The sequence below is a fragment of the Macrosteles quadrilineatus genome, unplaced genomic scaffold (assembly GCF_028750875.1).
Source record: "Macrosteles quadrilineatus isolate MER2022 unplaced genomic scaffold, UCM_ALF_1.0 Scaffold_7__1_contigs__length_78375512, whole genome shotgun sequence".
In the NCBI taxonomy this organism is placed as follows: Eukaryota; Metazoa; Arthropoda; class Insecta; order Hemiptera; family Cicadellidae; genus Macrosteles; species Macrosteles quadrilineatus.
The window spans coordinates 19,891,369-19,904,444 of NW_026542600.1; the positions used below are offsets into that span (position 1 = coordinate 19,891,369).

Below are 13,076 nucleotides of genomic sequence, written 5' to 3' on the forward strand. Positions count from 1 at the left end.
TTTTACAAAAATGATATTCTGCAAAATGTACACACTTGGTAAAGTAAGAATTTTGTATTCAGGAAAAAAGGTCTTACAACTAACTCTACTTTTTATGCCAGCTAGGATACGGATTGCTTTTTTCTGTTTTTTAAAAACGTTAACTGCCCCACTACTAATGCCCCACAAAATTACCCCATAAACTAAGTGACAATGAAAGAATGCATAATAAACATTAATTAACATACTTAAACTAACATGATTTTTCAACCTCCTGAGCAGAAACAAAGAGTTACTTAACCTTGCAACAACCATTTCAGTATGACTACGCCAAGATAACTTACAGTCTAATATGATTCCTAGCAGTTTAGCATTTGATACTTCAGATACAAGATTTGTCTGTGAAAAAATAATTGAAACAGTTTTGTCATTGTTTACTGAAAATTTATTTGCCTTAAACCAACTATCGGCTGCTATTTTCATCTCCTCAGTTTTAATTTTTACCTCTTGCAAAGATTTGCTTGAGACTATTAAGGAGGTGTCATCTGCATACAGTACTGATTTTGAAGGAAGATTAGATGGAAGATCATTTATTGCAATTAAAAACAAAAAAGGGCCAAGTACAGAACCCTGGGGTACTCCTGCTGTGACTTCTTTCCACTGAGAGGTTTTATTGTTGGCTGATACCATCTGATATCTATTTCCTAAATATGATTTAAATAGATCTAAAGTTTTATCTTTTACACCATAGTAACTTAACTTATCAATCAACAGGCTATGAGAAACACAATCAAATGCTCTACTTAAATCTACTAAAGTTAACTCTAAAAAGGCGTGTGATTCAAAAGCATTCAGAATGTCATCAACAACTGACTTACAAGCATCGATAGTTGATAAACCGGCTCTGAAGCCAAACTGGGAGTTGCTTAGAAAATTATGATTACTAAAAAAGGCACTTATTTGGTTATAAATACAACACTCAATAACCTTAGCAAATACCGGGACAAGCGCAATCGGTCTGTAATTTGATGGACATGAAGTGTCGCCTTTCTTGTGAATAGGCACAACTTTTGTAAGCTTAAGATTATTTGGAAAAACACCATTTTGTAAAACTAAATTGATAATGAATGTCAGAGGGGGAACAAGAGCATACTTGAGTTTTTTTACAATGTTTGTTGTTAAACCATAACAATCCTTGCTGGTGGAGTTTTTCAGATTATTGATGATTAAGTCTATATCTTGTGGAAATACATGCTCCCACATGAAGTTAAGATTTTCAGTATAACATTGCTTTGGATGATTATTAAGTAAATCAAAAGAACTAGGCCTATTTGAGTTGCAGAGTGCATTGTTGTTTGAACCATCAAAATTTGCTACATTGACAAAAAAGTCATTGAAGTTGTCAACATCTATAATAGGGTTGGATTTATTTTTATTAAAACTACCAGATTCAGACTTTATAATATCAGATGTTTGTTTACATTTTCATAATTTATTACTAGAGTAATTATGCAATAAAAATCCCATTAACAATCTCAAACCCATTAATATTTTATCACGACAATCAAGTGTCAAGTCAAGTACTTCCAAGAACTGTTAACTCAGCAGCTAGCTGATAAAAGTTGTATCACTTTTATTCCTTTACAACTTCTTTTTTTATTACTAGGGTAATTATTATTAGATCCCAAACCTATTTTGTGAAAATAATAGCTTAATATAATTAAAATAATTAGTGAATATAATGGCTGTTAAATTTCACTTCTTACTTGTACTTTCGGCTTGAAGATTCAATTTGCCGCGGCCAGTACCTAGTGCCATAAAACTGTTTATGGTTTCATATTAAACATGTAAATAATCTACAGTCTTATTTTGTAAGTTAACCCCCTTTTTATGGACATTTTATCTTTCAATTGACAAAACCACAATTGTTGTTTGCATTAATGTTTTATCACTATGTAGGCCTGCTTGGTTTCAAATTATGTCATTGCATTTTCTGTATCTTTGTCTTATATTGTTGGCTATTCAGGTTTCAATGTTTTTTGTTTCCCATATATTTATTTATTGAGTTCCCATTAAATTTATTTATTGAGTTGTATGCTTTAAGCAATCAAAATCTTATGAACTAGAATGATTACAGTGACTTTGCTGCTATTATAACCTCATTGTTTGTTACTCAGTTTATATAGGCCCTCCTAAATAATTAGGTTTAGGCCTGGGTATTTTGATTCTTGAAAGAGCTCTAAAATATATTAAGAAAATGTAATTGAGCCTAAGATAAACAACTAATGATTGCTATGTGTCGATATTAACTTTGCAAATGAAAATACAATAATCTTACTCTGTGCTTATTGCTTATTAATAGCCGCTTACCATACCTTGATTTTGTACTAAGAATTGAGTAACAATATGCATTAAAGATTTTTTTTTCAAAAGTAATCAAGAACCTAACGTTGTGCCAGGGCGAATCATGCCAAATTAATCGGCCTGGATCGGATACGCTATGTTATGAAGTTTACGTCACGGATGGAGATATTTGTCGCTATCGCAGGAGACAATGATTGCGTTTCTCTGTTACACTATAAAAGCTTTACCTAAAGTATAGGTAGGCCTATGTTTGTATACTTTCAATAAATTTATATTTTGTAATTTTTAACTCTTATCTATTATTATTTACTTTTCTCTCTGGTACAACTACAGTGAATAACAAGATTAATACAGTTTGACAAATCAGGAAAATTATTCGGTAGGCCTAATGACACCGACAAAGGTTACGGCAAAGTTTCCTTAAATGTACGGGAATTGTCCATGAATTTTTTATCCAGAATGTAGTAGACACCCTGTTACTGCTAGTTAATTTTGCTTGTTTGCTTGACAGACATTATGTGGCATACAAACAGAAGATGGTATATAATAGGGATGGTCAAATCTCGAAATTTCGGGAAATTTTCGGGAAATTTTAAATCTTGTTACACGAGACGAGATTTCTTTTTGGCCGAGATTTTTATCGAGACAAGAATAAATAAAAAAAATAAAAAAAAAATAAAAAAATTTTAAAACGCCTGCAGAAAGTCAATGCAATACAGGAGCGTGTTGTAGTTGCGTTTCTTTTGCGAAGGCGTTCTTATTTAATTAATTCTTTAAATGTAAATATTACTTTAATTATTTTAATAATATGACTTTAATAACATTTGAGAAGTTTTGTTAAGTGTAAGCAGTGTGAGGAATGTTTTATTACTATAAAAAGTCAAAACAAGTTTACAACTATTTTATAAAAATTAATATTGCTTTTATTTTATAATTTATTTTATTTTAGGATAAGTTGAACTCTATCCTAACTGATATCACTATGTTTCCTAATCGTAGGCATTTTTAATAAGTTAGGGGTGATTAGTAAAAAAATGTTATGCTGATGTTTTTTAATAAAAGATTGTAAATATTCTTGGCTATTATCATTACTTTTGTATTTAAACAGTCATCTAACAATGTTACAAAATCAGGTAACAATTCGAACGTGCATTTCCCGTTGTGTATGAGAAGGGAAATCCCGTCTCGATCTCGTCTCGAAATTTTATGAGAAATAAAAAATCTCGTCTCGTCTCGAACTAAAAATCCAATCTCGTCCATCCCTAGTATATAGTCCTCGCTGTAGATGTATTTTGGCGCAGGAAGCAAAATTGCTTGAAGCAAAGACATTTTTATATAATGCCGCTGTTGGTAGAATAATCTTTTTTGCCGCCCCTTCTAAAAGATGTTAAACAGTTTGATGCAACTTTTTTAATTTTTACGAAATTTAAAGAGTGATTGATGAGCTGAATTTTGTGTGAATTACATATTTTAAAACTGGGATTACACTTTGTGTAGTCAACCTGTGTAACTTATATTATTGGTTTTAGCAGGTTAAGATGGTTTGTGCCAGACCTGCAGTTTGTACCCTTTATGTATACTACTTAAACAGCAATACCAAGATGACACACTGATCCCCTTATAATACTACACATATAGCTATTTTCCACCCATGTCTACAGTTTACTCCTTTTATAGATTATTACTTTTATTGATGTGAAGTAATAGTATAGTCAGTATTTGTGTGCTTTGAAAGGTCCACAGCAGCTGTCTTGTTGCCCAATGCCAACTAAGCACCTGATTGCCCTCTTTTGTTTGATAAGAAAACGTGTTCTAGGTTAAATGCAGTGATTCCTGTCCAGGTCTATATATCATATCTGAAATGAGATTCAAAAAGAGCGAATAGGACACCTTCGCTGCATCTGTTCCATTTATTAGTTTTATTCCTCGGATGACATAGGTGGCAGAAGAAAGTTGTTTTTATCGTGTCGTAGGTCTATGTGAGGTTTTCTCGTTATTTTGGAGTCAATGGTTATGCTATGCTTAAGTACTTTGTCTTTTTTTCCTTTCCAGGCCAGGTAGGGTGATGTAAGTGGTTGCTGAAAATAATTTGTACAGTTTTTTTTCTTTTTTTCATTAAGGACAAGTTTATTTTCAAGCTGGTCCAGTATATACACTCTGTGAACTGTACTAGGGCTGTGGTTGTTGAGCGGCCTGCAAGGAAACCATGTTATTGGTTGGTGAAAAGATAGTTCAAGGTGGAACATTAGTCTTTCAAAACAATCTGCTCTATTATTTTTGTATAAGTTGTTATTAATGAGATTGGTGATGGAATCATGAGATTTCAGAGAATTTATTGCATTGGTTGTTTCGTCTTCTGTTGCAACTCAAAATTTAAAATTCTGGTTATTGTTGGTTGTTAATGGTGCTTTGTGTTTGATGATTTGTTTACAATCACAAAACTTATAAACAAGGGTCCTTTTACAATTTTCTTTACTAAAATTTATACTTCTCCATATGCAATTTTCTTTGTAAGACAAAATTCTCGGTATAATATATAAGATTGACCAAAGTTACAAGTTTTCTAACACAGGTTTACAATTTATTCCCATCTGTTCTAGGTTTTCCGACACTATGCGAATGGTACTGTGAGACATGGACCCTTACACCAGATTAGTCTTGTGGGAACCGTGCATGAGGAAGTTGGAGGATTTTTCCCAGATCTTTTGGCTCGACTTGAAGCAAATCCTTTCCTCAAAGAGGTAACATATTTTTCGAGCTTATGTGTATTTTCCACAAAAATGTTGGCTTAACATAAGATGTTTGTATGGTACTATACAGTAGAACCTCGATTAACCGGGGGCGGATCAACCGTGGTCAATAGATGCCTCTAAAAGTATGTTACATAGCCTCATTATCCAAGAAAATGTTATAAATTGATTCTTAGTCTAAATTGTTGAAATGCATTGTATAGTCTTTTTCTGTAACTTTTTCTGCCCATTATTTATATGCAGTAGGCTCCCACATTATTTTTCAAACATCTCAGTTCATTCGACAAAAATAAAATGGAAGCATAACAAAAAAATATCACCGATAACTTCAAGATCAAGCTATGCCTTGCACTTAAGAGTTTTTCTGCCCATTATTTATATGCAGTAGGCTCCCACAATATTGTTTTTGAAACATCTCAGTTCAATCGACAAAAATAAAATGGAAGCTTAACAAAAAAATATCATCGATAACATCAAGGTCAAGCTATGTCTTGCACTAACAGTCGTCTGCTCTTTACACATCTGTCTGCCGAGCGCTATGTCACAACAGTAGACATAATAATTGCGATTGGGTAATTAACCATGACAACTTAAATATCTTGTGGATGAGTGATTAGTTACCATGGAAACTTGTTGAATGTGTGGATGAAGAGAAACCCAAGAAAGGATAGATGAACAAAGATAAATAATAAGCTATGTTTTTGTCATTGTTATATTTTTTATTTTTTTAAGAGTGTCATTATCTTTAATTACCGGTACTATGTTATCTAATGTTTTTAGCAATATTATTCTGTCCTGAAACAGCATGTAGCAGTAGCCAATGACTAGTGGTAGCTTACTAGACTTTCTATGGCTCTGTTTGTCTGGTTCTTTATTTGATTTATATTCATTTACAGTGTTGGGCATTTTTTATTTATTTAAATTTTTATAGTAAGCTGTGATTTTACACGTTACAGTATTTTTAACAGAACCAAGGTTAATGACTTAGCATATTATGATTGAGCCATACTAGTTGTATTTTGGTGATGTAAAATGTAGCCTATATTCTCACATTAATTTAGTATTTGGCAGTTTGTATGGGTTTATGTTTATATGCTTAGAAATAATACAATGCAATAATAATAGTTCATTTTTATTTGTTGTATTAATATATTTTGGTATAAAATATTTTGATGGCAATTCAAACTAAATCTAATACTGTACTTTATAATATCTCCAATCTACTAACCCGAACAATTCAATAGTCCGAACTACCCCCGGTCCCAGTTAGTTAGGATTAAAGAGGTTCTCCTGTATTTACCTGGCCCACATTACTACTAATCTCCTATCTAAATCCGCTAGTTGGAGAAAATTGTGTAGACATAATAATTTGATTGTAATTGATCAATTACTAACAATATTGCATTTGCAGACAATGCCTTGGGGTCCTCTCTCAGTTGTTCAGATGGAAACTCCACAAGAATCTAACGATGGACCAATTTTGTGGATAAGACCTGGTGAACAGCTTGTCCCCACTGCTGAAATTGGAAAGTCGCCGATGAAACGGAAAAGGTAAAGAAGATATCTTTTACTATTCCATTATGCCTCTGTTATTCCGGAGTACTGGTACAGAAAAAATGTGGATTGTGTAAAATTACTGTTCACGGTGCAAAAATAGTGTTTGCAATAGTGATGCTTTGAAGTTAAAGTGCATTTTAGGTCTACAGTTTAGTATGCTGTATCATATATGCCTTATCAAATTTTTCTCAAATTGGTCTAGCCAAAACTATTGGCTTCTTGTTTCAAATTAATTATCTCATCACCACTCATAAACTAATTATTTTATTCAGAATGCCTACATACATATCTTTAGAGCTTAGGGTGGGTACAGATATATCTACTACAGAGCTGGCAGGGGGTGTACTAGAGGACTTTTGTAGGCCTACCCATTATAATAGGATTATAGTCAATGTAAAATTGAAATGTTTATTGTTTTCTAGTTGGTTTTTGTATTTAGGCCTACCTGGACCATCAATTCCAAATTTGGAACCGATGACAGGTAATATAAAACCGATTGGTCATTATTGCAGTACCGAGGCTACCTACTATAATGAATTTGATTGTTGATTTGTCTTGTGTTATAAATCTGCTATTTCAATTACAGGACGGGTATAAATGAGTTGAGGAATCTGCAGTATCTACCCAGGTTGTCTGAGGCCAGAGAATACATGTTTGAAGATCGAACTAAAGCTCACGCGGATCATGTTGGTCACGGACTCGACCGAATGACCACAGCTGCTGTTGGTACGTTGATATAGTGTCAAAACATTTCACAAAACTTTCCATAACATTGAGTAAACACCTGGTAATTATGGCATAGCTTAGGACTACCCTGCATTTGTATAAAATAACAAAACATAGTACCTATTTGATAATCACTTTTAGTGGTGAGTTGAGGGGTTCAGTTGTTATCACGCGACTCACAAATTCAAGTAATGCATGTTGTGGGATCACATTCTAGAGCCTTACTGCTTATTATTACCATGGTTGATTCTTGTACTGTACTGACTCAATCCTTGCCTTGCTCGATACGTTCCATGCTAGCCAGACACCTATGTGGACAGGCAAATGCAAGGTTAACACCTTGAGTGCGGTAAAAATATCAGTGGGTCCCCAGGGCTTGACATTTTTTTTACATAAAATCTTACCTTTTGTTCCCAGAAGTGAGAATCCAGGTCGGAAATAGTGTTTCAAGCCGTTTTTTTTTTTTTCAATGAAATGGCGTCCACAATCGCCGGTCACTGTTGACCGGCCCGGGCCGTGCAATGACGTTTGTGGGCTCTGTGACAAAAATACCATATTTTTATCCTCACAACACTGTTTGTTTTTGACACTAACAATGTTAAATAGCACTATAACTAATATTTACTAATATTATAGGTTATAGGTATACAGCCTCTTTCTCCCTCCCAACCATTGTTTTTTTCAATCACTGTGAATCATGGAACTGCTGATAGCGATTTGGTATTTGTTAGTCCATCTATATTAAAAGGCACACACTTTTAAATAATAAACAATAAAATATATTGCTTTTTCGTTTCCTATAAAAAAGCAAAACACAAAATTAATATGTCAATAAATGTCCAGAGTCAGTAAATTGTGCAAGTCGGGATGTACCAGTCTCGGGGGACCGGTACCGGTCTGCGGGAACGGCAGGCGAAACACACACAGTATAGGTTATGTAACATTAGCAAAGCACACACAGGTGACCAGGCAGGCCTAAGCGCTAAAAGAAGTTTGCCAATCACCTAAATAAAATAAAACCTAACATTAAAATTTTTGATCAAGTTGAAGTTACTCAAATTTCCATTTTTTAGTTAATTAAAAAAAATGAAACAATGACCAATACAGTAGAGGAGAGTTTTTTTCCATTTAACTTATACCCAAACCGTCGAATGTTCTGTGGTTCATGCCACCTCAGTTGCCATGTTACAGCTCATTTAGCCCAGTTTAGAGTAAAAGAATTTAGTGTGAGTTTAAGTTGGGTGTATTTTTGTTGCGATAGCATAAAATATGATCCTCAATGTGTTGTTAACTCAAGTAATTATTTGGTAATAGTCATTTTGAAAGATGTCAAAACAGGAAATTGTTTATGCTGAGCCGTACAAATCTTGTGTATCATTTTGCATTTCACATCAGAGAATGCTACTATTACTGTAAGAATAGATTACTTATGTCAATAGCTCATTGAATCGTGAGTTTCACTTCAGTACATATTTCGTCATATCGTCATCATCAGCTGAGTACTTGTGAAGTTTTTATTCACCAGATGGCTTCGTCATTCTTCAATTAAATTAACGCGTAACACGAATATGACACGATACGGACACATATACATTTACAACACGTAAAGCTTAAAGACATGCAGGCCTGCTTGAACAAAACACACGGTCACGCCGCGGGTCGGGGACAGACTCAATGAATGACAATGAATTTAATGAGTTTAATGAATTTAAACTACTATTACTGTCCTAAGACAATTCCATGCAAACCTTAGGAATATACCATTGTCAGTTAAAGACATCCACGCAAGGAAATGATTATACATTTAGTGCAAACACCGCTTGCTACAAAGGAAGCAATGTAATGAAAATAAAAAATAATTTATATTTATGTTTTTAGGTGTGCTGAAAGCAGTCAATGGTGGAGAGGAATATGACTACAATAGAATAACTAAGGATGTAGTCGCCTTTCATGCTGCAGACTTCCATGAACTTGTGGAAAAACTCCAGTTGGACCTGCATGAACCTCCTATTTCACAGGTAGGCTAATTTAGATAAGAGAAATTCTTAAACCCTTTAACTCCATGAATTTTTTATTGATTCAACTTTGCTTATATTTATCATGCGTTTCCCTCATCTTAGTTGTAGAAAAATGTAATCAAAATATTTTTTCTGTGGACATACACTTAAGGATTTGAGCACAAGGTAGCAAAATCCTGTGATTCAATGGGTTCAACTCAAAACAATACATCCGTCCTATCAACTTCAACCCACCAGCCCACAGTACCCACTGTGTTCAGTGTTCGGTGTGTTCAGTACCCATGTGTTGTCACAGACTGCAGGTAAACTCTAGAGTTGTACGTCAGACTTGACCAAGCCAAGATTCAAACCCTTAATCTGTTTAATGGCTGGACAGACAACTCGGCCAATACACTAACAACACTGGTCAACCAAAAACATAGTTGTTCCAAACTTGGCTCAAGGCTGTAGCACGTATCAAGTGTAGATTACAGTTGTTAATCTTGTGTCCGATAAATCTGCCACTGGAGTTAAAGGGTTAATGTATAAGTAAAGAAATTATGTGAATGTTTTATTTCAGTTATATGATCTTAGATCAGGGTAACTACTGAGTAAATAGGTTAAGAGTAGAAGTATTTTTGACTAAATTAACCTTATACAATTTTTTGTAAAGATCACTTTAGGCCAGGATTTTAAAGGATTTTGTGGTGGGTAGCTTTGCATTTTCTTCTGCTTTCATTAGTAAGGTAAGTCTGGTGTTAAAGCCCACCCACCACAAAATATTTAAAAATCAATCTTATAAAAGCATTGCTAAAGCTCGCCAAATCAAATCTCTGACAAATGACAAAACATCAATCAAAAGTGCTTGATTGAACATACATAATTACATTTAATTGGCATTGACATATACATGTTTGATGCAGTGTGTGCAATGGATCGAAGATGCCAAATTGAATCAACTCCGCAGAGAAGGTATCAGATACGCACGCATACAGCTCTGCGACAATGATATTTACTTTTTGCCACGCAACATTATTCACCAGTTTCGCACTGTTTCTGCGGTAACTAGTATTGGTGAGTATAGGGAGATATTTTATACATTGTGCATGTGACTAATTACTTATATGTTATAAATTGTATGTATTTGCCTTAAGACCATTAAATATATTAATTCTTGGATAAGTCTATCATTTATCGTGAATAAATATTTTTATGTTTAGGCAAAATGTATTTTTTTTAAATTAAAACATTTTTTCCAAAGTGGTTCAAAAGACAATCCTACCTCCAAACATATTTTTGCGTGCAGCTATACAATCCTTGCCTGGAGGTCCAATGATGAGAGGAACACATCAACATTGTAACTGTTATATAATAGGAAGAATCCTTTTATTTTGCCATTACCATAGATGATGAATTATTTCTACTAGTCACTGTGTTACATTATAGCCTTATGGTCAGAGAAAACAAATCATGGAATTAATTTGTTGAAGATGGGAATCTGCTGTTAGTTATATTTGCGAAGTTTTTGTAACATAGAAAAACTGTTAAAATAATGAATTGGTGTGATCTGAAGTCATGAAAAACTGAACAATCATTGGTATTCTTCATACTGGTAATAATTTATCAGAGAAAAGGATTGTTAAGTTTTTACAAGTCAGAGTTGAGTATTTCTTATGGCGTATTGCAATGGAACATACACATCGATGGAAATTATTTATTAAAAGAGCCAAGCTGTCCACATTGTGAAACATATTCAAGTCATCATTTCAATACATGGTATTGACCACTCACTTCTTTCCTCCTGTTGCCAAGTTGGTTTTGCCCTCACCAATAAGTTGTATCAAGACTATGTCTACTTCTCCCCAATCTGTCTTGTATCCTCCATTTTAATCTTGGTCATCCTAATGGGGGGGGGGGGCTTCTGGTCAACCTCTCCACACTTTTCTGATTGTTGCATCCTCCTCTCTTCTTCTCGCATGACCTATCCATCTAATTCTTCATATCATCACCACAATAGATGGTCTTCTGTACTTGATTCTTAGATTTATATTTTTCATTATTCTCCAAAGTTTGTCTTCAAATGTTGGTGCAAATATCCTTCTCAATATTTTATTTTTATCTTCTTTTTGATCTGTTTTGTTATTGTTAGTGTCCATATCTCTGAACTGTACAAGAGAACTGACTGTATACTATATTGAATATACTCTTGTTTTTATTTCTTGACAAGAGCTTACTCTTCAATATTTTTGGTAGACTCCAGTAACATCTATTATCAGCACTCAACCTCGTTTGTATCTCTTCTATTTTATTTTGTCTCCCTATGGTAATTCCCAAACATGTTAAATGTTTTAATAATTTTTTATATCTATATCACAACGTTCGGCATTGAGTTGTTGGGCTCTGCCACTCATCCAATTTTCATAGGTTAGTTATTTACTTAGTTATTAGCTATTAGTTATTAGATATTTTAGTTATTAGCCTGTAATCCTACTTTAATTGCTTCATCTAAATCCTACGGTTTTGAACAAGTTTGATAAAATTTTGAAGGTATTAAATCAGAGTACGTCATTTATTTAATTACAAAACTGTTCGCAAATGAGTTCACAGTTTAATATAGTTAGATTGAACTAATTTGTAACAATTATTAAAGTTTTGATAGGCTAATGTAAATAACACAGGAAAATCGTCATTGCATGAAGAAATCAAGATATTTAAAACTATCTAACTGTTCTCATTTCCATCCCACAGAAATAATTAACTTGGACTGTGGGTATGAATGGAATTCGTTAATCTGTCTCCAAACGTATTTACTTCTCTCCAAGTTTCTGAAATTCTGTTTCAAGCTTGGCATGTTCGTCTTAATCAGTACTACCCGTCAGGCACAGAGGGAATCAAACATTCAAGAATTGTCTCGGGCCTAACTACTCAGCAACTGTATAAGGAGAAAAAGCCAGTGACACACAGCGGGCTACCAGGTGTTGTGGTGACACAACCACAGCCGCACACACCACGCAAACACGACCACAAACGCAAGAACAGCAGAAGTGAGAAGGACAGAGACAGGAAGAGGATAAAGGTGGAGTCTGACCGTGAGGAGACAGTGATAAAAGAAGAGATCAAACCTGACGAGAAAGAAAATTCTCCAAGAGATGCGGAACCTCAACCGATGAAGGCTGTTGTCAACCTAAACAAGCAGTTTTCTGAGGTAGAGCCTTCAACGGATCAATTCAACAAGGATGAAGAAGCTGTGAATATTGATGTTAACGAAACTGTAAATGATCTTCCTACAGTTACACATCATCCCACAGAAAATGCAGAAATCAAAGAGGAGTCTCCCTAAGCCAATGTTATTATTATGATCGTAGCTCTCTGTCTTTTGACATTTAGGTAGAGAATTCCGAGAATCTAAAAATAAATATTTTGTGTTATGTTTTAGTATTGATGTTTTGTATACGCTGTTAAGGATATATTTTATATATTTTTAATTGTCTATTGTTTATCCATGTTGTTACAACATTATTTGTTTGTGTGTTAAATTATAATTGTTTTAAATCGATGTAAATATTTATTAAGTGAAAATCAGCTAACTGATGATTTAACCCGTAGATATTATTTAAATACAAGTTCATTTTAAATATTATTTTTTTGCATGAAGTGCATGTAGAAATCTTTATATTTACATTGTTCCTTATTTTGTGTAGAT

The 13,076-nt window shown here is 33.8% G+C and overlaps 1 protein-coding gene across 1 annotated transcript in view; it reads left to right on the top strand.

Annotated features, from left to right (window-relative positions):
• The window catches only part of LOC128997923 (uncharacterized), a 30,253-nt gene extending 17,177 nt beyond the window's left edge, over positions 1-13,076 (top strand). Inside the window, exons 5-10 of the mRNA XM_054423757.1 lie at positions 4,944-5,084; positions 6,505-6,644; positions 7,237-7,376; positions 9,255-9,394; positions 10,297-10,447; positions 12,217-13,076. Of these exons, the coding sequence (XP_054279732.1) occupies positions 4,944-5,084; positions 6,505-6,644; positions 7,237-7,376; positions 9,255-9,394; positions 10,297-10,447; positions 12,217-12,713 (1,209 nt within the window). The 3' untranslated portion in view covers positions 12,714-13,076. The remainder of the gene's footprint in view (positions 1-4,943; positions 5,085-6,504; positions 6,645-7,236; positions 7,377-9,254; positions 9,395-10,296; positions 10,448-12,216) is intronic.